Source organism: Hyposmocoma kahamanoa, unplaced genomic scaffold, assembly GCF_003589595.1.
Source record: "Hyposmocoma kahamanoa isolate Upper Pololo Valley unplaced genomic scaffold, ASM358959v1 63, whole genome shotgun sequence".
NCBI lineage: Eukaryota > Metazoa > Arthropoda > Insecta > Lepidoptera > Cosmopterigidae > Hyposmocoma > Hyposmocoma kahamanoa.
Window position 1 is genome coordinate 11,297,528 of NW_020653851.1, and position 23,756 is coordinate 11,321,283.

At 34.7% G+C, this 23,756-nt stretch overlaps 1 protein-coding gene across 5 annotated transcripts; it reads left to right on the top strand.

Annotated features, from left to right (window-relative positions):
* The first annotated feature begins 2,973 nt into the window (after positions 1-2,973).
* LOC113230420 lies at positions 2,974-8,311 on the top strand. Of its 5 annotated transcripts, XM_026464346.1 has the most exons (5): positions 2,974-3,093; positions 4,090-4,300; positions 6,155-6,287; positions 6,867-6,899; positions 8,138-8,311. In XM_026464346.1, the coding sequence occupies exons 2-5, from the start codon at positions 4,099-4,101 to the stop codon at positions 8,145-8,147; spliced, it is 378 nt and encodes a 125-aa protein (XP_026320131.1). In that variant the 5' UTR covers positions 2,974-3,093; positions 4,090-4,098; the 3' UTR covers positions 8,148-8,311. The 5 variants fall into 5 exon arrangements, with proteins under 5 accessions (XP_026320131.1, XP_026320130.1, XP_026320132.1 ...); XM_026464345.1 differs by lacking the exon at positions 2,974-3,093 and having other exon boundaries at positions 3,766-4,300; XM_026464347.1 differs by lacking the exon at positions 2,974-3,093 and having other exon boundaries at positions 3,770-4,300; positions 6,155-6,278.
* Positions 8,312-23,756: the final 15,445 nt, after the last annotated feature.

Below are 23,756 nucleotides of genomic sequence, written 5' to 3' on the forward strand. Positions count from 1 at the left end.
CATTTGTCGTAATATAAAATGTCCCTTTTCACAAAATGTGCCTTAGAACATTTCAAAATTATATACATCAGCAACATCATTACCCTTATATCGACGGTGGAAATTTGAATAGTCCTGAGAGATATTTTGTCATAAGGGACATTTCCCCTTACGACAAAATGTCCCTTGCGATATTACAGCTATGCTCGCTATTACAGCTATGTAACATTATATTGGAGTTATATGACAGATTTCTTAAAAATATGTATGTCGGTATTAGAAGATCAGAACTGCGCTTGACTTTCAGTTAGTTAAATAAATAAGTAGTAATATTTGTTTAACATTTTACTGGACTGAAGAGTTTATCTATGACAATAAATATACCTATTTCTTTAATAGAGTTAGTAAATTATCATTTTATACGAGTAATATCAAGATCTTCGCATTCGCATGTGCTACATTGTATATTTTTTAGTGTACGAAACTTCGACGCGAGCAGGAAGCGGGCACTAGAGCGTTACTATTCATGATAACCAATGAGCCGCAATTATTGTGTAATCATTTTTTTTCAATTAGTTGTACATTACAAAGTTTATAATATACTTTTAGTGTGTTCTGCTAAATAGCAATATATTTGTACCGAAATCAATTGAAAATATGATTAAAAAAGTTAGATTTGATTAAACAAGCGTGATTAGGTGAGATCATTTGGTTGTAACTAATTTGTATTAGCATTGAAATCATGATATGAATAAGTTGGTGTAAATAATTCGAATCTGCATCATGTTTAACCTTTAAGAAACTTAATTACGTATTTAACGATGTTTTGTGCCATCCTATACTCAAGATGTATACAAAAATTTTAAGCATGAGTAAAATAAATCCTGTTAAGTATTTTAGAAAAAAAAAGTATTATATTTTTTCTGATTTACTCGTGATATATAAAACTGCTGTCAATAGGTTAGTTTGAGTTTATTTGTTTTTAATTATATGACGTAACAATGTATTTGAGTTTGTATGTATTATGGGTATATTAAATCATACTACTTTTGCCACGAGGAGCTTATATGTAGAAATAGACAAAATGAATCCGTCCATAGAACAAGTGTATACGTTTTTTTTCAATAATGCGCATCAGGCGCATTATTGTAAAAATGGTAAGCGACACACCTGTCCAAATCGCAAAGATCTAAGGGGCACTGTCACTGCGCCCGACACCCGGAGACGTAAGTTGCCAAGTCCCATGTGCCTGTAATTTCACCAGGACCCTTACCCTTCGAAACTGGAACACAGTAATGCTCACACTACGGCTTGGCGGTGGAAATAGGTAAGGTGGCATTGCTTCACTGGACGAACTCTTTCACAAGGAGCTCTACTGCTACTGAAATACCCATTTACGCCAAATTTACTAGTACTTTTGGTGTCTCATATATTATATGTAATTTAAATTAATTATTTATCTATAAATGGAGGACAAGATTTTAGATTAGACCTTTTTATTTAATGCGCTTAATATTCGCGCTTATGATACTGTAGGCATAAGCTCATAGTGCACAATCGAAAGGTGTTTATTTATTTCACATTTATATATTATAGTAAATGTACTCAACTCAGTTTTGGTTTCATACAGCCCTTAAAAGGAGGTCAGGTAATAAATTAGGGCCTTATCACAGAGCATATAAACTTATATATCGCCAAGTCGACGACAATATTCGGCCCCTTAAATATTTATGTCAATAAGTATTTAGCCCACAAATAATGTTACCCATGTTTTCCTATTTCATCACGTTCTTAGAAGCCGGTAATGGTCGGCCTTCTATTATTTGTTCAACCTACGTTGATTCTAATTTAGAGATAGTTTCGCAATTTGAAGGATACGCGACTAGAATGAATCACAAAATACTTGTACTAACTTTTTCACTAAGGTCCTAATTCCACGCCTAAAGGAAGTAATCAAAGTAACCGCGTCCAAATCGGACGTCGTGAATCGTCGCCATCGGTTACTACAATGGCCGGACTGCCACGCAGAGGTCCCAGGTTCGATTCCCGGACCGTGAGAAATATTTGTATGGCGCTTAGTTCTCTCGTGAGTTTGGGTGTAATTTGTGGTTGTCTATGTGTGGAGTTTAGTAGAATAATGGCCAATTCGCAAAATGGGTTTCCGCGACACAGGGTTTCCCTAGAGCGGGGGTTTATTTGAGTGTGTGCGTTATTATTATTATTAACCAATTCACAGGCGATCTACGTAATGTCTATGTTAAATTACGTAACGAAGCAAATAATAGAACTTAATCTAGAGTTGTAGAACTTAATTTTATTGTAAATTAATTATTTGATAGAGTTCCATTGTTATTTGTTACGTATATCATAACAAACGTGTGTCAACAAATTGTTCAGAAAAGAAAAAAGAGAAACAAAGCAGAACGAATGAATTATAAGCACAAATCGTGCAAATTTCACATGATTTATACTTTAGCGACCGGGTAACTGGGTTAGTCGTTATAAATTCATTTATTCCATTTAAGCTTTTTGCCAAACACTTATGAAAGAACGCCAATATATGCATGTTTAAAAAAGTGTTTATGACAGACCAAGATTTTGTTTACCAAGAAACAAAACTGTGAAAATTATATTTCGGCTGAGATTGTTCCAAAATTTTAATTTGTATTTGGATATTTCAATTTCAATCTATTTCATTACGACAATTATAATAACAAAGAATACATTTTTAATAAATAATTGAATATTAGATATTTATTTCAAAAATATTTCGGTGTTAAAATGTGCTAATGACAACGTCAATCGAGATGGAAGCCGGTATGAACAACACTGTATTAAGAATTTTCAAGGAGACGTCGAAAAGACTATGTAATTATCGATCAACGGTGAATGAACACATAAAGATGACTATTGGCTACTGGTTGCCATTGTTCAAAATTTCCTTGAACCCTGTAACACGACGAGTATCGTGTCCATCGGCCATATCCACACGCTGGCTACACTACTCACCCTACCCCGAATGTTTGCAGTCTATAAAAGAATACTTCACCTGCTCTTTGTCATCTGTGAATCAGTGACTGCTGCAGTGTTGTGTTGTGTGCAAGTACTAACAAGGTACTTTATAGTTATTGCGTTTTCACATAAATAGTAATAAGTTAAACACCACGATTAATTTCGCGGACGAATGAATAGTAGGTAATTGCAGTTATGACCTGTGAATGAGCATTTACATAATTTAATTCAAGATTCCTAGTCATAACGTTTCTGTGTCAACATATTAGTGAACTTTACTATGGATAATGCACGTTGCCAGAATAAAGATTGGTATTATAATAATTATTGCAATAGAACTCCTTGTCGGAGATAGGTTTACCGGTTGTGAATTAGTTATCATAAGACACTATACTCACCTTGTTGGTATCGTGGTTCCTTTATTTTACGGTCTATATATAGTATTGCGATGAATTTTCTATTTAAAAGAAATAAGTACAAGTCAAGAGGTAAGGAAGTAAATGTTTTCCTCGCGCCAACCGCAACCGGATTGCAAGGAGATGGCTAGGAAATGTTGAACGAAAACCAAATAGAAATGTCTCAATTTCCGTTTCAACGTTCCCCTGCAATGCTGCAACACTTTATTGAAAATTTAGTGAAATTTTCCCTCCAAATATTTTTATCGTGTCTTGTTTATTGGTTTTAAATTGAAAGAAAAAATCGTTTGATGTCATAGCTTTCGTTTCCAATGGTTCTTATTTTACAGACCGTTGATTTTATTGTTTATTTTGCGATCCACTGACCCGGCTTTAAAGTTCTAGTTGATTTTGAAACAATATTCGTTATTATTGCAAAATCAATAGAGCGTCCAAAGCGTCCGCATTTTAGTAGACCAAAGTCAATTAAAAGGTTTAATGTGAGCTCAGTCGATTTAGGTAGGTTTGTTGTTTTCGCCCGATCACTAATTGTTTCGCTTATTGGATTTTATCGAATTGTTGCGTAAAGTTTATTAAAGGAGTATTTAGCTACGTTTACAGATTCACAACGTTCTACTTCTTTGTAATTTGTAGGCGTAATACGACCTTCAAGTAATTTACGTAATTGTTACTTTTGTAACAGAACAGAACAATGCAAACCTCTACATTGGTCGTCCTCGCCTGCCTGATCGCTACCGTAGCTGCATACACGCACTACGAGAAGTACCCTGCATTGGAGGCGGTAAACATTCCAAATGACGCAGCGTACGAATCCATTTACGACACACCTGCGCATGAGAGATCACCTAGGATGAAGAGAGGGCTACTGCTGTTAAAAAAGAAACTTCTTCTTGGTAAGATGTCATTTATATTTAAAAAAACTGTACCAAGAAAAAGGCAAAGCCTGGTAGTCGTATTATCCCATAATACAAAAGGTTACACTGAAGAAAAAAGTGTAATAAGAGGATTCTTGTAAGCAGCTTTGGTACTAAATATGTCAAGCAATGTATCTATCGCCGGGTTTCCCAATAGCTAATGGTATCTAGAAAAGAAAACAAATACACGAAATAATAAGGGTATATTTTATTGCGTTTTTACTCGAAGTTCCAAGGTCATTTATACCAAATATTTCACATGTTACCAAGGCGAGTTACTGTAGAGTTTCGTAAAGGCAATGACTTGCCATTTTTGTAAAGATGTGATATTTTGTATGTGAAGAATTGGTTCAATTTAGAATGGCATTCACACTTTTGGAAACACATATAATCTCACTCACCAAGTGTAAATGCAAGTCATGGTTATGAATAATGTTTAAAACATGGTTTTTGTCCGTGTGGCGTTGGGACAACGCAACACATGTGTTCAATTCAATACATGGACATTATGCTATGCTGTTTCTGGTGTTATTAACTATGTAATATACGAAAAACCGGAGATTCAACCAAATTCAATCTTTTTTTTTATTAATAATTTTGGCTTGGATACAAGCCCTTTGAGCCATGTCTCAGTTTAATTATGTTTCTGTAAATATGGCCGCCACAAAGAGGATAGGCAATTTGAGGCGGCATGCTTGGATTGACTCGGGATTCCTTAGAACGGGCCGGTTCGGGTATTTTAGTTCGAGATTCGTATAATTTCGCGTTATAATGTTCGATTAAGGCACAATAGCACTATCCTATTCCACTTTAAACTAGATTTCACAAAATAATTGAAAGTCAAAATAAAAACGACACTTTTCCCTCCAAAAGGCCCAGAGGGAATCTCCCAAATTCAATCTAAATGCCAAATCCGTTCAGCAATTGTCTTGATTAAATACTTATGAAATAAATGATCACATCTATTTTGAAAACAATTTTAACCGACTTTAAAAAAGGAGGAGGTTTTAATACGACGTTCTTTTTGTGTGTATGTTACGTGATTAGTCTGTCATTTCTGAATTGATTTCATTATTTCTTGTTTGTTAAAACAATGGGGTACATCGACATCATTATCATATCATTATCATTACTTCGATGGTGGTCCCATTCAAAATAGGAACTGAAACCGGTCTATAGGAATTCACCCATTTTTCGTTAACCGATTTTAATAAAACTTAAAAATAGGTGTAATTTCACAAATTTTACAGTTGGTTCTTTTTTATAAAAAAATTATAATGATGTAATTTTAGTACACAAAGCTCGTTAAAGCTTTGAAACTTTGAGGTATATGTAACATTGATTATTTCAAATATTGTAAAAACGGCTGCTTCTTATGTAGACATAAAAACGCGGAAAAGCGCCTTGTTTAACGTTTAACAACACTTTGTCTTCACTATTAAAAATAATTTAAAAAAAATGTGTGGGAAGCATTCATACAATTAAGGTCGCTCGAACGCTTCCTATACATTATTAGGAATAAGTATTGTTTGAAAAACTTTTTTTCGTACCGATGTACATATATATAATCAGTTAAAGCTCGTTCACGAAATCATTAAAGAATTGTTAGAATATTAGAACATTTCGAATTTTCTCTTCGAATTTAAAATATTGTCGAATTACTGTCTAGCTCTTAATAATAAATATACTAGTGCATTTGCTAAATAAGATGTTGAGGTAGTTTATTTATTGTTTTAAATTTACGTATACATGTTAATGTTACCACTACATTATAAGTATATGCGCATTTGACTTAAAATTTGTATGTTTTAGTAAATATGATTTCTTCAACAGGTGCCTTAGGACTGAAGGCTGCCAAGGTGGGCGCAGCTGGAGCAGGGGTAGCTGCCGCACTTGCCCTTAAGAAAAAACCACAGTCAGTCCATACAGTCCACATCCAGCCAGCTAAACATTACGGGTACAACAGGTGACTTGTTCTAACCGCGGGGTTTGCTAATCCTTTCATACCCTTATCAGCTAACGAAAAAAAAATTTTTAAACGTGCCTTTACGTTGTGGAATTAAACGGCTCGGGGCTTTCAACTTTTCCTTTTTAATTCTGTTCAAATAAAAAGAAACAGTTACCTTGAAGGTGTGAGTTAGAGGCGTTAGGTACAATTACCTAATCTAGAACAGTTAGAAATACGTTTTTGAACTTTAGTAAAATATTGTAGAAAATTCTGAATGCTACTACTGTGTTAATATAAGTTTTGTTTTGCAAAAAAGAAAATTTTGTGAATTCAAACATAGCGGCGCCGCTTAACAAAAACCGGGACGGGAGCTCGTTGTAAAGCTGGCAAACTCGTTCAAAATATCCACTCATTGCTTTGTTATTAGAGACTATTTGCTAGATTCCAAGTGTTTATGTATTACTAGAGTACGTATAGCTTACGGAATGTTTGAAAATGTTTGTAAAGGTTTGCGTAAGTTTTTGTATTACTAGCTACTATGGCGTTTCATAACCGAAACGCGTTTTATAAGGTTCATTTCTGCTTGTCCATTTTCAGCCATGGTCCATCATGGAACGTAGAAGTTCATCGGTGAGTTCATGGTGGTAATCATGTCACGCATTTCGACTTTTGTGTCATACACATTTTCGAGGGTGTGGGGTAACGTCTAAATCAAAATATTTTATCAGACATTACTTATTTTTGTAAAGTCATGGTGACAGTTACATTTACACAGTTATTCATTTCACCGGCTTATTTTGTATGCTCAATATTACCCATTCAAATAAATGTCAATAGTCGAAGGTCTTAAGTAGAATCAATCGATCGATGTAAATATTATTATAGCCTAACATAATTACGTAGTAATAATGTCGTAGTAATTAACATATGCTACTTGTGAGTAAAAATACACGGGTCCTACCTACTTTACGAGCTTATATCTTTTTATAAATCATGTACAGATTATTTATCATTATAACTGGGAAGTAAAACACGGTGAGCAAAACCAAGATCTTGGAGAAGGTTGGAGACCCTAAACGCTTAGATTATAAGCTCTTAACGCAAAAAAAAGTTCCGAGTCCTGATTTTAATTCAAATCGGAAGCGATCCGATCGACTATTGTCGAAATCGGATTGGTTTCTGAGCGAGAAAATGAACCTGATTCCTACTATATCTTTCTAATTAATTATTGTTCCGATTAGAAATGTCAAATGTTTCAGATCGGTCAGTTGTGAATCGCAATTATGCGCCTCGACTCGGAAAAGACGCTGTTTCCGATCGGGAGAGCCAATCAAAATCAAGCTGCTGAAGTGAGGCAGAAATAAAACTGTACTGCACTGATCATTGTAATGAACCGTGGGTCGATAGTTGTTAGGTTTTTTAATTTTGGTTGGTTTACTTGATTATTTAATGTCGGTAATTTTCTACGTCACTTCATGCATGTTGTATAATATTTCGTGCACGCATATTTCGTTAAACAATGACTCCTACCAATATAATGAATTTTGCAAATATCACTCTTATTTTTGATCCAATATATTGCTATTGTCTACGGGCTTTGAAGTAAAATTTAGTAGATAATATAGACCGGTTTTCTATTATCGAATTACATAAAACTGTACGTTACATAACAGCGAGATGATATATGAATAAATTAGACCTGTCCTTCAGAATATTCATAAATACCCGATTTTTTATCGGTCCTAACAAATCCGGATTCCTACGACGGTAACATTTATAAATAGTTAAACAGTGAAAAGGATTACATTACACCTGTTTCGTTAATTCTTGTTTTTATATTCATAACAGCGTATTTTTAATTTTTCCAGGTGGCACTAAAACATCTGCTTCGTGAGCTGTCTGATACTGGCTATGTGCTCAAGACGCTTGGATGAAGCAGTGTTTAGAGATTTACAGTAGACTGTAAGATGGGGTATGTTTAAGTATTACGAGACACTCCAAAGTAATTAAGTCATAGAGCCTTATGAATTTTAATTGAAGACTCGAGCGGTAATGAAAATTGAAATATACCACCATCGAATTGTTTTTGATTAATACATAATTAAGTATTTGCATATCATTACAGACACTGCCATATACTTTTGTATAATAATAAAGCTTTGATGTTTCATCATTATCAGTCATTGTATTTACAATATATATTTCGGGGTATTGTGCAGTAAGCTTTCGGTGTAAGTGTTGACATTTGTTATAATATTTATAACAAATCGGGTGCCACTAGATGTGGAGTGGAGTTTGTTAAATAAATAGTTGAATTATCTGACTCATTTTTATTGTATATATGTTATCTTATGAAATTCCATTCATATTCGTCTATTATGAAAGTAGAAAACACCTTTAACATAAATGTTTTAAAAAGCAGTTATCTTTTTATGAAATGATTTTTTTAATGATATCAAGTGACGGGACGAACAAGTCGTGAGTCTTGGAATTAAGCGATACGTCTGTCCATAACAGTTGCCGTTCCACTCAGAGCTTTAAATTACAGATCTGTGTGGCACTGCCACTGCGCCCGTCACTCTGAGACATAAGTTGACCAGTCCTATGTGCCTGTACTTTCACCAGTACTCTTATCCTTCAAAACCGGAAGGCAGTAGTGCTCACATTACTGCATGACGGCAGAAATAGGTAAAGTTGTAGTACTTCCCTGGATGAACTCTTTCACAAGGAGCTCTACTGCTACTCATGACCAATGTAAAGCAGCAGACGAAAACTATACGATACAAGATAGGTTTTGAACAATTTTACAAATGAAACATATAATGAAATATTAACAAAAGTTTGTAGTTGCATTAATTTACCTAAATAATAACTATGAACACCATGGCTGAGTTTTATAAAACGAAATTTGACTTGGTCTGAGCAAAAATGGCGAACTAAGCAAGTTATTTGTATGTAGAAAACGAACTTTGTCTAAATTTAAGCAAGACATTATGTAGTAAGCTCTAAGGTTTTCAGTTTCTTGCTTAAACTTAGGAAAAGTTGGTTTTATAAATTTCAGCCTAAATAATTGTTAGAACAACAGTTTGAACACCTTTTAGGTGACTTCAAATTATTGCTTGCTATGCAAACCATCAATGTACTCTGGCGACCTCGCCAACTCGGTTTGCACTATGAGCGCTGGATGAAGAGGTCCCTGGTTCGATTCCCGGTAGAACTAATATGGGAAATTTATTTTGTAAAGTCTGAATGTTCTAGGTGGCAAAATTTGGATGATTGTTTTGCATGAAATACTTGATTTTTTATTCGCGTCTAAGGGGACTAAAGTTGTGAGTATACCTAAGTATTAATATTTTTGAATATGTATATAAGTCATGATATAATTACATTTTATAATGCACGCACGGTATTGTTATTGATTGCTTCTTCATATTTTTTTATTAAATAATATTGGAAACTTTAATTGCAATTTCGATTGGCATAAGAGAAATCCCATTACGCTTGTTATCAAGTCATCTAACAGACAGGAATCAAAAGGTCAAGTTAGAAAGTTGCACCGGTGATAGTTCTAGGGTGACATATGGGGTGCCTCAAGGTAGTGTTCTTGGGCCAACACTATTCCTCATATATATTAATGATTTATGTAGTATGTTGGTCATGAATGCTAAAATTTTTTCCTATGCGGATGACACTGCTGTCGTCTTTGCTGGGAACACATGGGACTCGATCAGGATTAGTGTTGAATTAGGGCTTAAACAAATAAGCAAATGGTTACGTAATAATGTACTCTCGTTGAATACTGTAAAGACCAATTTTCTGTGTTTTACTAACTATAAAAACACACAACCTAATAAGGACTTCAGTATACAAATCCACAACTGTGACAAAGAACTTACAAATTATTACGTACCTTGTACATGCCCGCGCATACAAAGGGTTGAAAAAACAAAATATCTAGGTATCATCTTGGACCAGCGTCTCTCTTGGTACCCACATCTCGAGCGTGTATTAATGAGAATCAGGAAACTAACCTGGATCTTCAAAACACTGAGATACGTCGTACCTAATAGAGGCGCTGATATGGCAGTTAACGTGGTCTCTACTAGGGATCTTCTTAAACGGATTTATGTTTCTCTTGTAGAGTCTATTATTATATACTGTATTCCGGTCTGGGGTGGTGCAGCTAAGTCAAAATTTATTGAAATAGAACGAGCTCAACGTGGTTTGATCAAAATGATGTATTTTAAAAAAAGAATTTACTCCACAGAAAAATTGTATAAGCTGACAAAGCTGACTTCTGTTAGAAAACTCTATATACTCTACACAGTAATAAAACAACATAAAAATTTACTATATAAACCTAGGGTTACAGGTAGAAGAACATATTATAAAATTGCATTAGTACCAAAAATAAAAACTACTGCGGCTAGTAGACAGTACAAATACAGGGCCTCATATCTGTATAACACTCTTAACAAAGAACTTGATATATAAGTACAATAAAATAGTTTATGATTGCAAATTAGCCATTACAAAATGGCTCGAAACTAAGTCGTATAAGGAGATTGAGCAATTACTACTAGTTTGAAATAAATATATAAATAAATAAGTAAACATAAAAGCGAGGTATTAGTTGATATAATATTGTAATTAAATGAAATCAAAATTGAACAGAAATATGTGCGCTCACACACACACACACAAACACACACACACACACACACACACACACACACAAACACAAACACTCATTTACACACACACACACGCACACACACACACACATACACAAACACTCATTCACACACACTTCATGCATATATACACGGACATGCACTCACACAAAGTAACACATAGGTTAATTTAGTCTTAGTTTATTAAGGTTAATGTAAGAGCAATGTTTAATTATTAATTGTAAAGAAGAGCGATGTTTTCTAACACAGGCCCTATCAAGCTTAAAAGGAAACATCAGCCCCTGAATTATGCCATGTACAGTGAAGAAATAAAATATTTTGAAAATATTTTGAATTTGAATTTGAAACGATTTTGAAAACACTGAAATGCGTGAAAGCGGGAAAGGCGGCAGTTTGTGATAGAATATCGGTAGAAATGTTGGAGGAGGCTTAATAGTGAGTATGCTGCACCGCCTTTTTAATATGAGCTGGAGGCAGGGCATGGTACAAAAGATTGGTGCAAGTCCATAATAATTGTGAAAAAGAAATAATTTTCATGGTAAAGAGCCGTAAATAAAATACTGTGGAGTAAAGCAGGGAAAGGATGTGAAGATCTTCTATGCACGTGACCGAGTAGCCATTAACCTAAGTTGTCATGAGACATGATCATTTACGAAATCTGAAGTTTACCTTCTTTCTTTACACACATCATATATTGCCGCATATCGAATTTATTGAGCACGGTGACTATAAAATCCGGTAGCATACATCTGCATAGTCTAGTGTCAGTCAGATTTTGAACGCTCTGAGCCAGCCCAACTAGCACACAAGCTCTAATCACAAGCCGTAAAATAGCCAGTTATAAGTTGTTAATAACGGCATAGGCTGCATTAAGAAGTTCTATAGAAGATGTATAAGCGGCTACAGCGCCGTTGACTCCCAAATAGGGCACCGATTTATACGCTATAGGTTCTACAATGGTCGTAAATGTGTGTTAGTACGAAGATACAAAGGTGCTATGCGTGAGGTTAAGGCTTGAACAGTCAAATCAAATAAAGATAAGTTGTAAATTAGAATACAGAGGAGTCTTAAGTGTTTTTTTACAGTCTATACCTACGTTGTTGTTCCCTCAGAGACATTCGAGAATAAACCATCGTAAAAATAAACATTACATAATATTTTAGGGTCAAAATCGTAATAGCATAAATAGTGAAAGTATCCATTAACAAATAATACTACTATTTTCAACTATAAAGGAGAAGTAGAAAAGAATAGTAAAATTAAAACAAATACTTTTATTCGCTATATTTTAAATAATTTACTAATTAATTATGCGTGTGATTAATTAGTAAAAGTGACGTTTGTTAAATGCATTTAATTTATTTAATATGCATTTAATATATTTTAATGCATAATTAATTTACTAACTAATTATGCGTCTTGAAAGTATTACTTCTATGTATTATTTATTCAATTTGTTTTATACAATACGTAAATAAACACTTAGATTAATAATAATAAAAAAATAAAAGTGATTACGACCAATACGACTAATTTGGTTTTAACTGATGAAAACGCCAACAATAAGAAGTACAGTATAAAGATATGTACTTCGCGAGGTTAAATAAGTATACATTAAAATAGGTAGTTTATTAACTAAATCGTTAACATTAAAAAGCGTCAAAATTTAAATAGCGAGAACAAGTGGTTCGTCGCCGTCGTCACGAGAGCAAATATTTGCGATGTTTTCTGGACCAGTGGTTGTTTTATTTTCTTTGTTTTCTATTTTCTTGAAAACAATACTGCTGCAAGCGGCTGTGGGCGGAATATGCAATACAGTATAGTTTCATTTCTACTAAATAAAGTGGGTATGTCTTTGTGTCCCGCGGTGCAGCGCGGCGTAGCCTGACGTCAACAGTTTGTGCCACCACGGGCACTACAAAATGTGGCTAGGCTTCTCAACAATAAGGTATATTTCTTTGAAAGGCAAACATTGGCTGAGCGACATCGGACTGCTTAGGGCGAACTTGCAAATAACAATACAATATAGAACTTCGTATGTGCTAAGTAAAGTCAATATTTTTTATAATTATTAATACAAAGATCGAACACTCAGAAAAAACACTCAGAAAAAATTCCTTCGATCCGGTCGGATTCGAACCGACGTCTTCTTGCATACCGTGCCAGACGCTATACCAACTAATATTTCAATATTTCTTCTCATGGGAATCTGCTTTACGAATGGGTGGTCGTCATAGATATAGAAAAAAAGGGGTGGTCGTGTTATAAGCGGTTTGTAGATTTTACATATAAATAATATATAAGTACATATAATAGTCCAAATAAGATGATCTTGGTGGCCCAACAGTTTGCACTGTTGGCACTGCATTAGAAGGTTTCAGGTTCGATTCCCGGCAGAACCAATCAGGGAAATGAACTTTTCTAAAATGGTTTTAGCCTGGTGTTTTGGATAGTGTCGCTCAGGGAATCCGTAGCTCTTGGTTCCGGGTTCATTTCCCGGTACAATCAATTTTGTAAATGAACTTTTTTAAAGTGGTTTTGGCCTAGATGTTCTGGGCCTCGGAGTGAATTCCGTAGCTTTTGGTTCCGGGTTCGATTTCCGGTACAATCAATTTGGGAAATGTACTTTTGGCTGTTCTGTTGCCAACTACCTGGTCTCTAACTAGGGAACTCCCTGTACTCCTTATGAGTACCAGAGCAACTGAATTCAAACATGGGCACTACCGGAACACCCAGACCAGACCCAAGTTCAGAAAGTTCATTTCCCAAATTTGTTTTACCGGGAATCGAACCCGAGACCAAGGACAACGGAATTCACTCCGCGGCACTACCCATAACACCAAGGCCAAAACCATTTTAGAAAAGTTAATTTCCTAATTTGGTCCCATTGGGAATCGTACCTGGAACCATCTCATGCAGTGCCATATTATTTGCATGATAATGTACAAATTCCACGCATCACCTTAGATTTATTTTTATACCGATATATTATATCTACATATATTGTCTAGTCTTTGGTAGTTATTAAAAAAGATTTAATGTAAATATAACAATATAAGTAATTTATAAAATATAAAAACAAAGTCAAATGTATCAAAACAAACTAAATTTAACACAAATAAAAGTGAAATTAATTAAAAACAAGAACTGCATAAACCCGCTCAAGACACACGCGCAGTCTACCCGTCGCAAAGCCTGAAAGGCGACTGAGTGTAGTAGTACTGCGCAGAGCTTTGCGGGTGGAAAGGATTTTTTTTTTTCAAATAGTAACACTTAACTACTAACTGGTTTTGACTTTAACTACTAATAGGTTAACTTATGAACTATATAAGTTAAAAGAAAGTGAACAATACAAAGGGCCTAATTTATCAATTTGGCACCTGTTCCAGCCTTAATGCGTCTAAGTTTCACAAAGGTGCTATGCGAGCTGTTAATGTGCGCCAAGCTAATACAAATGTGCTATTCGAGCGGTTAATGTGCGCCTAAGTAATACAAGATGCTATGCGAGCAGTAATGTGCGCCTAAGCATCTAAAATTGGTTCTTGTAGCGCGACTATACAGCTTGAATCCTATTTAGACGAGACTGTATTTCTGAATTAGAGTTCACGGCGCTGTACTAGATATACAGCTATAGCAGCGATATTTTGGGGTATTAACAAAACATATTTTATTGTTCATAAAGACCGTGACCTTGCAACTGGAACGTGATGGAGGAGCGATTGCAAATAAAAAATGACAACAGTTTGAGAAAATAAGTTTACACGCAAAATAAAAATGCGACTATCAGTTTATTGTAAATATGTACAATATAGTTTGACTAAAATTTTTACGTACCTTCTATATATGCAGTTGTTTGTATAAAAAGTACATTTAATTAGAGTGTATGAAGATTGAATTTAGTTTAAATAAGGTATTTTAGCTTTGTTTGTTATTTCTTTAGGGTTTATATACATATTTAACATATTAAAAAAAATATATAAATAACATAAAAAATTGGTTTGATTAAAAACTGTAATAGGGTTTCGGTTACGACAGCCTTCAGACTTCAGAGTTTACTAACATCGTTCTACCGATTTAAGCCGCTAATATTCACCCGTGTAGACCTTTACATCAGCAGTTAGTATCTTCTTTTAAGAGTCCAAGGTTGTAAAGCAGAGTATTTATATTCTATTATATGGCTAATATAATAGAATATAATATTAGAATATAAAAATAGAAAATAAACCTTTCCATATAACGGATTTTCTACGCTTTTGGTTCAATAAGGCGTGTTTGTCTCACTTTATCAAGCTAGGTACCGTAAAGTCGCTGTAGAATCCTCAAATATAACGGCCTAAGCGCTAATTTAGAAATATACTATATCTCTGCTGTAGATATAGCGTTCCAAAGGCTATAGTAAAATCTATTTAACAGTTCAAGGCTTTAGAAATATACGATATGCCATCTAAAGCGTTTCAAACGAAGCTAATAACTCCATTAAAACACTTCTAACCTCAAAAGCCCTCTACAAGACCTCAAGGTGTTATGAAAGGTATTTATACCTCTGCTTTATGTCAAATGCCCATACAATAGCTATATGCTTAGTCTTTCTATCTCTGTCAGGATTACATTTAACGTTGTACGGCTATTGTACGACTTGCTTCTGTGTATAATAACTTTTGAAAACGCTACTGAAGAACTTATGTAGTAAATCCCTTAAACAGCTAATATACAACGTTCAGGTTCTATAGAAGTCATATAAGCAGCATGTCGGGAGAGTACTTTTGATCTTAATCGGTAAAAAGGTTTCACTCTTCTTATTGAGGAATGCGTACCAAACACTTCACGCTTCAAGCAACCTCAACAATGTCCAGCTGCCACGTATGAGACCAATAAAAATAACCTCCAGGTTCTAGACTGTATCTAAATAAGGAATTCACTCATAACGAGATGCAAGGTGGTTATAGTACCAGTGACAATACATTGTGTTATGGACGGGTTAACCTTTACATTAAAAGAGTCACGTCAATAAATAATGGTTTTAAGGTCCACATTGGTATTAAGGTGATTGGAAGAGAGGGAGAGATTAAAAAAATCTAAGAAATAAGTGAGGACAAAGAACGTTACCTTGAAGGACCTCGGTTAGTATACCGCACCTCGAAGAGGAAAGAATGTTCATTACGAATGCGCTGCCGACGTCCACAAAGATAGGCTGGTGTTTTTGTTAACCTATCTTTTACCCCAGCCCATCGGAATGTCGTCGTCAGTGGAGGTAGTTGTACTATGACCGCTGCGTACTCTAGACAGAAGATTGAAAAGTTTGTTCCAGTTTAAGAAATTAGTGCAGGTTCGCAAGTTTTTTGGAAAGAAGAACTGAAATAGGAGAGTAGTCCAGTAGATAGCAGGGTGTTTTGGATTTTTTTTATAATATCAAAGGGGACAATAGTTGGAGGCAGATCACGGGGAGGAACGATTGAAAAATGAATCACTATTCACTTTTAATTGATTACGTTATGTTCCTTTGAGTTCTGTTAATGATACGTCCCTGTTATACTAATGTAGTAATAGTGTAGGAATATTTATTGTATTTGTATTGAGGAGAGGGTTATTTCCATTTTAGGATGTCACTACACGCTGTCATTATAAATGTGACCTTTGGGTGATACACAGAGCGAGATTTGGCCGCGTATATCGAAAAAATCCTTGATAAAATGTTTCTTTAAACGATCCAAAATACCCACTTGATAGGTTTTAACTGCATTGGGTATTTATTACCTAAAGTTGAATAGATGTTGATTAGCTATCTTCTGGTAAGTTGGGCAGGAAAGTAGATTATAGAATACCAAAGACGCGCTACGTTCTACAGTAAAAAATCATTCAAATTTTATATTGATGAAATTATCTTTGTAGCAGTAGAGCTCCTTGTGGAAGAGTTCGTCTAGGGTAATACTGCCACCTTACCTATTTCTGCCGCCAAGCAGTAATGTGAGCATTACTGCGTTCCGGTTCAGACGGGTGGGTAAAGGTGCTGGTGAAGTTACAGGCACATGGGAGTTGTCAACTTATGTCGCTGGGTGACGGGCGCAGTGGGAGTGCCCCTCAGATCTTTGCGATGTAAAGCTCTGAATGGCTCTGCAATTAATAAGCGACACGCCTATCCATAAAGATATCAATCGCACGACTTGTTCGTTCCGTCACTTGGTATTATAAAAAAAAAACTATCATATAAAAATGAATGTATTATGTTTGCTTTACGGTTTCTGAAATATTAGAACCTATTCCTGAGCGCGAGTTTCCTCACAGGAGAGAGACAAGGTATAATCATTCAAATAAAATTGGAACGCAGTAATGCTCACATTGCTGTTTGGCGGCAGAAATAGGCAAGGTGACAGTAATTCCCTGGATGAACTCTTTCACAAGGAGCTCTACTGCTACTAGAGAGCGTTTTGGTGCGTAACAGCTTTGTAAAGCCAGCTTAAGACTATAACGAGGGAGCTTCACGTAATTGCATGTTTTTATATGAAACTATATAAAATTTTAATGATGGACGTCGAACACGTCCAACTGTGAAATATTATTATAAATATGCACGTTTTATTATCTCGTTAATAACCTCAGTAAATAGTCAAATAATAAAGGTCATGATCACGTGGAGAACTGAAGGTGAAATTACTCAGAAGGCAGGGTAAGGCAAGGCAAAGACCCCGATAAATAACTAGTTACCTCCAAGCAAGTACAGTGCGAAATTATTCATCTGCGCATTGGTGACACCTTATTATACAATTACCAGATTAGGAAAGTATTCCCTCCCTTACTTTTAAAAGATCGATCTTCTTATTAGCTCTCTCTCTCTCTTTCTTTCTCTCTCTCTCTCTCTTATTATTTTCTTTTCTCTGTTTTTAAGTATTCAATCCATAAGATGGAAAAAAGTCAGTCATATTTCTGAAAGTAGGTACAAGTTGTAATATTTAATAGTGACAGATATAAAATTTATATTAAAAGTAGCTTGTGCCAGCTAAGTTAGTTTTTATCTAGTCCAGCGGTTTAGGCGTCAAAGCTTTATCAGACAGTATTACTTTCGCATTATAAATTAGTTTGGATTAATATGAAGTATGTTTTTAGATATTGTTTCCTGGTATGATATGTTAACATTTATTAATTAGTTTTAACTTTGTATAAATGTCTGTGGACTATTGTCTTAACTACTCATGTCAATTTACATTCCGTGTAACTTACGTGTTTAGTCTGCAATATATTCGTGTACAATAAAATGAAATAAAATTTAATTAATAATATATAATAATTTAACATACGTAGATGTAGATAGGTGTTAATCAAAAAGTTAAAAGTTTAGCCTAGTTAATATAGAACAATTACAGATTAAAAATGTTGTGGTTTATGATAGTTTTACAAAATGCCAAATTCATGGCGTGTATGAACACAATATGTCACCACATATTTAAAATGACGTCATTTGAAAAAAATTATAAGCTGGTATTTTACGTCTAAATTAGTACACTTTTTTTTTATCACTATGATCGTCATTAAAAATACATTTTCCAATTTTTGAATAAACGTCAAAGATGTCCTTTTTAGTAAACGTAATTCCGAAAAGTTATTTATTTTTAAAGAGCGTGATGTATCTTACAAATTTATGAGAATTACGTTTTATTTATTCGAGTGAAAAGCAATTCAAGGCTCTCGTCAAGAAACACGGAAGACGTCCGTTTTGGGGAAATGTCTATGGAGTATTTGACCATGACCTACGACCGCATATTCTGTTTGCATGTCATGATGTCGGTTGTAAGATGTAGTTATATGTATGCTGGATTTAGAGTTTATTTTGATAAAGATGAAAACCAGAAAAAAAATGTTCTCGTATGAAGGCCAAGTGTTAAGAAAAGTGAAGCGTAGTAAAGACAATAGAGAACCGAAGATGAAAGATGTTTGGGGATCTGATACCTCACATCAGAAGACGACTGAGGCAAAGTCATTTAGTCATTAGATAAGGGAAAAGTTAGTGTCGTGTCGTATCAGGATCTCAAAGTTAGGGCATTAAACAGAGAGGGTTGGCCATTACTCCACCGACAAGAGGCTAGCTCTTAAAAAAGAAGAATAAGAAGAGAATGAATGTCAAACTCAAGGAATACCTATTAATGTCGCCTTGGAGTTGCCTGGTCTTTGTATTAATAATTATAACAAACTAGTGGAGTTATTTCACAGAGAATAAATTAATGTCATAATCAGTAAAACATCATAACATCCATTACAATCAACATTACCTACTACTTGTTCCGAAGTCAAACAGTGTTTTAACTGAATTAAAATCGTCAATTTTTCGTTGTTTTGCCATTGTAACTGTTGGAAATTCCTTTAATATCTTCGACATACTACACAGAAAAAAGATTTGCTCCAATGCTTATTAAAAGACTCCAAGATACGAATTTATTGGTCGTTATGTGAGTAATAATATATACACGGAATAAGTCTCCGGAGCCTTGTTGCAGAGAGAGGGCATTCACCTTTCAGTTCAAGAATGTGTTGAAGCGCTGTGTGATTGATGTGCGAAACATCTACATCCGTAAATATCAATCTTATAAAAACGATCCCGTTGACTGACTCAGTTTAAAAGAACATATACTTGTATTTAACAAATGTAGTATGAACCCTGATTATTGAACTAATTTTAATATAAGTGGGTAATAAATAATTATATTTTACTGTGATTGCTATACTTTTTTAATGGTATCAAGTGACGAGGTGAACAAGTTGTGCGCCTGGACACACCAATTCCTAACAGCTACAGTGTCACTCCCAGCCTTAAATCGCAAAGATCTGAGGGGCACCGCCACTGCGCACGTTAGTCTGAGACATAAGTCCCATGTGCCTGGAATTTCACCGGCATCTATGGATGCCTATATCTGCCGCCAAGGTTTTAATGGCATGGCCCTTTAAAACCTTGGCGGCAGAAATAGGTATAGTGGCTGTACTTTCTTGTACGAACTCTATCACAAGGAGCTTTACTGCTACTAAATATATATATATTGAAGTTTGTCACAAGACAAGAGTAACGTTTCGTTTTATAACACACGCAACAAAAATTCCGGTTTTTCCTTTCCATCGTCGGGGGACTAGACGTAGACTAGGGTTCCACCCCTTTGTTGTGGATATTCCAAGGACTTGCTCAAAGCGTCTCGCTTCCACATTTATGGCCATGGAGTGGAATCCTTGTCTGAAGATTTGTTTCCTGAACGGTATAACGATGTATTCCAAATAGGCATTAGTGCTTGCTCCATCGTCGACCTCATCGTCGCTTTCCATGTGAGATGGAGGTGAAATGGGCGCTTATTTTTTAATGAAAAAATACGTATATATATTGTTTGCCAAAATTATATGTACGATAGTTTTAACCACAGTTTACGAATTCTCGAGAACATACAATAAGAGATACAAAACAATAATTAAAAAATCGGTACGAATTTTACATAAGGCTATTTATTAATGCGTGTGGTTAATTATTGGATATTATTTCGGAGGAAATCACTAGTACATTTTGATTATTAAGAGGTATTTTTACGTTTTATAATATTGGGTTGTTTGTGATAATGGGGCATATCCTCCAATAATAGTATAAATACCCGTAATGATCAGGTAGTAAATATTTCATCTTTGGCATCGTAAGGAAATCAATACAACAAGTAGTAGGTAAGTACTCCGATAGTTCTGTTTGTCTAGTAAGAACAACTTAAAGGCACATTTAAATCAGACGAATTTGATCGTCCGCGTGTGTCAATTTACCTATGTCTCAGGGTAACAGGCGCAGTGGCAGTACTCCTTACATCTTTGAGATTGAAAGCCCAGAGAGGCACTGCAATTGTTATGGACAGGCGTGTAACTTACCATCAGGCGCACAACATGTTCAATGCGTCACTATCTATCTATTTAATATCAAGTGATATTATATGAAAAACATTGCCTTGTAAATATAATTTAGATTCGGCATTCTTCTTTGGCATACAGTGCGGCAGCCGCACGAAAATTTTCGATAAAATTCGTCGCGTATTTCATGCTTACCTTTTCATGGATAGGACTTAAATTGTACCGCGCACAAAAATGACAGTACTATTCTTGCCATAGTGCTTATATTGATTTAATATACCTATTCTTTAATTGCCTCTGTGGCCGAACAGTTACCGTCCCGGATTGCCACGCAGAGGTCCTCGGTTCGATTCTCGGGTCGGGAGAAATATGTGTGTGGCCTACATTTATTTCTCTTGTGAGTTTGGGTGTAATTTGTGGTTGTCTATGTGTGTGTCCATAGTACCGGCGACACAGGGTTACCCTAGTGCAGGGCTTAACAAAAAAATATATATAAAACTTTCCATGTATGTAAATCATTGACGCCAGCACATTGTTAATACTTCTCTATGGAAAAGCAACTATAGAGAAAATACTTGGAAATCTCACAGTAAAGCCCGTAGTTGGTTTTTTGATATCCATATAGCGAAATGTATCCCGTACTATCATATTCTGTTATTTAATTTTACGGTAAACTTCGTTGCTGGCAATGAACAGGTTAATAGATACGTTTCCGTAACAATAAATCGTAGGTAATTTGTCATTCGAATGGTAATTTAAATAATTTGCACTTTCTGGAATCCGAATCTGAATTTAAGACGATTTTATCAAGAAGAAAGACGCTTAGCGACTTAAACAAATCAAAATCTAAAATTTTATTACAGATATTGTCCATATCGTGTTATTTACAGAAAACCTATAGCCTAATTTAGATTAAATTTCAAGTCTCGAGAATTAATATGTGTAAAGTTCCAGTAATGTATCATAGGCAGGGTAGTCCCAGATCAACCGCATGACTTAAATATAAGTAACTATTCTCAAGCACACCGAAAACAATTTGGTATAGTCTTTTTTATACCTGCAAAGGTAGTGATGACTATGACATAGCAGACTAGTTCAATTACACTTGCAAGTATTGCCACGAGTTCGTAATTAGAGTCAAAGGTTTTTGTAAGTGTTGTTACAGGAAAGAAAAGAAGTGTCGTGATGACTTTTAACTTATAATGTTTTAGCTTAGACTTTACCTTTTACTTTGAATTAGATAACTATTGCGAACTTTGCGGGACTTTTTACTCGTAAATAACAGAGAATTAATTAAAAAAGAAATCGTAAAGTAGGAACCGTTTCAAGATTGCGTGAATTCAATTTGCAGTTCAGGAGTTTATTGACTGATGTGATTTATGTGTTTTTATGTTAAGCGTGAATTCCAGGTTCGTAGTGAAAACAGTCTAAAGAAACATTTCAGACTTAGATTATAGCCGAGTATTGAGAGACCAAAGAATTCTTGTCATCTTGCTCCGTGTGAATTTATTGATGTGTTAATTTATACACTCGATATATTATACTTATTTGTTTTCTTCTGAGACGAGCAAATTGTATAATTATGAGGAAGAAAAAGCTGCAATTGCAAATTGGATGCCACACGAAGTAATTTATATGAAGCACGGGCGTACTTTTAAATCACTTAATTTGTTTTTGACGAATACGAATATGTGATAAGTTACGGGCATAAACAAAACATTTCCTATAAAGAAATAAATGTTTTATTGGTAAGGACCAGGAATCGAAGAAGGTAGCCCTGCTAGCTGTTTGAATGGTGTTTGTCCAAATTCAATATGATACAATTTACAGCGTTTTCTTCCGGTTACGGGTATCGAAACTCTTATCTGGTATATTGCAAGTTTTATATACATTCATTTATTGCTTTTTAACCACACACTCGTAGCCCCGCACCAATGACAACCACAAATTACACCCAAACTCACGAGAGAAATGAATATAGGTTGGGATGAGAATCGAATCCGGGACCGACCAACTGCGTGGCAGACCAACGTGGTAACGGCTGATTAAAATTATGTTTTAGTTATTGTTTTATCTTTTACTGTATATTAAGTAAAGTGCCTCGGTGGCCTAAAGATTACCATATTGGTCTGCCACGCAGAGGTCCCGGGTTCGATTCCCGGGCCGGGAGAAATATTTGTATGGCCTACATTTATTTCACTCGTAAGTTTGGGTGTAATTTATGGTTATCTATGTGTACGTCCATGCCACGGTTAAAAGGTTCCTTAGTGCGAGGCTATGAGTGTGTGCATTTATTTATTACTATGGTTTTGTTCGATTTCATAGTCGTATATATTATGTGTATAGTTATGAGTAAGTATGTCATTATATTTAAAAAATAATTTTCTTTTCCTTTTTTCCAATTATATGCATTATCTGTCTCTTTTAACTTTAAATATTAAATGTGGAACATACAAATCACTTAACAGCGTCAACAAGATATTTGTTACGTCTTCAGATGTTAAACAGGAAATCAGTTTAAAATAAAGTTAGTTGTTATTACAAAATTAGCATTTAAAGTATTAACATACCAACTAGTTATGACACTATAAATAAATAGTAATCATATGGCTCGGTGACAATAATACCAAAAAATAAGACCGTAACATAAACAGGTTTCAGGGATAGTGAAATGATTTGTTTTTTATTTTATACTATAAATAATAACTAAAAGTTTTTTATTGTTGGTGTTGTAATACGTAAATAATATTAACTTATTTTAGTAACAGGTTTATAATTAGTAGGTAAAATCAATAAAATTCAATACGATAATCGAGTTTGATTTATTTTAGATTTGATTCTTAGGTTTTCGAATGTTACACATACGAAATGAAAACATTTTTTCATATCTCAATCGCTTATTTCAAACAAGCAAACGTTTCAGGCTCTTTACAGG

Excerpts from the sequence above, each read along its gene's own strand:
- LOC113230420 (XM_026464346.1), top strand. The coding sequence starts at position 4,099 with ATGCAAACCTCTACATTGGTCGTCCTCGCCTGCCTGATCGCTACCGTA. Across the intron at positions 4,301-6,154 it reads AAAAAAGAAACTTCTTCTTG|GTGCCTTAGGACTGAAGGCT; the intron begins GTAAGATGTCAT and ends TTTCTTCAACAG. Across the intron at positions 6,288-6,866 it reads AAACATTACGGGTACAACAG|CCATGGTCCATCATGGAACG; the intron begins GTGACTTGTTCT and ends GTCCATTTTCAG.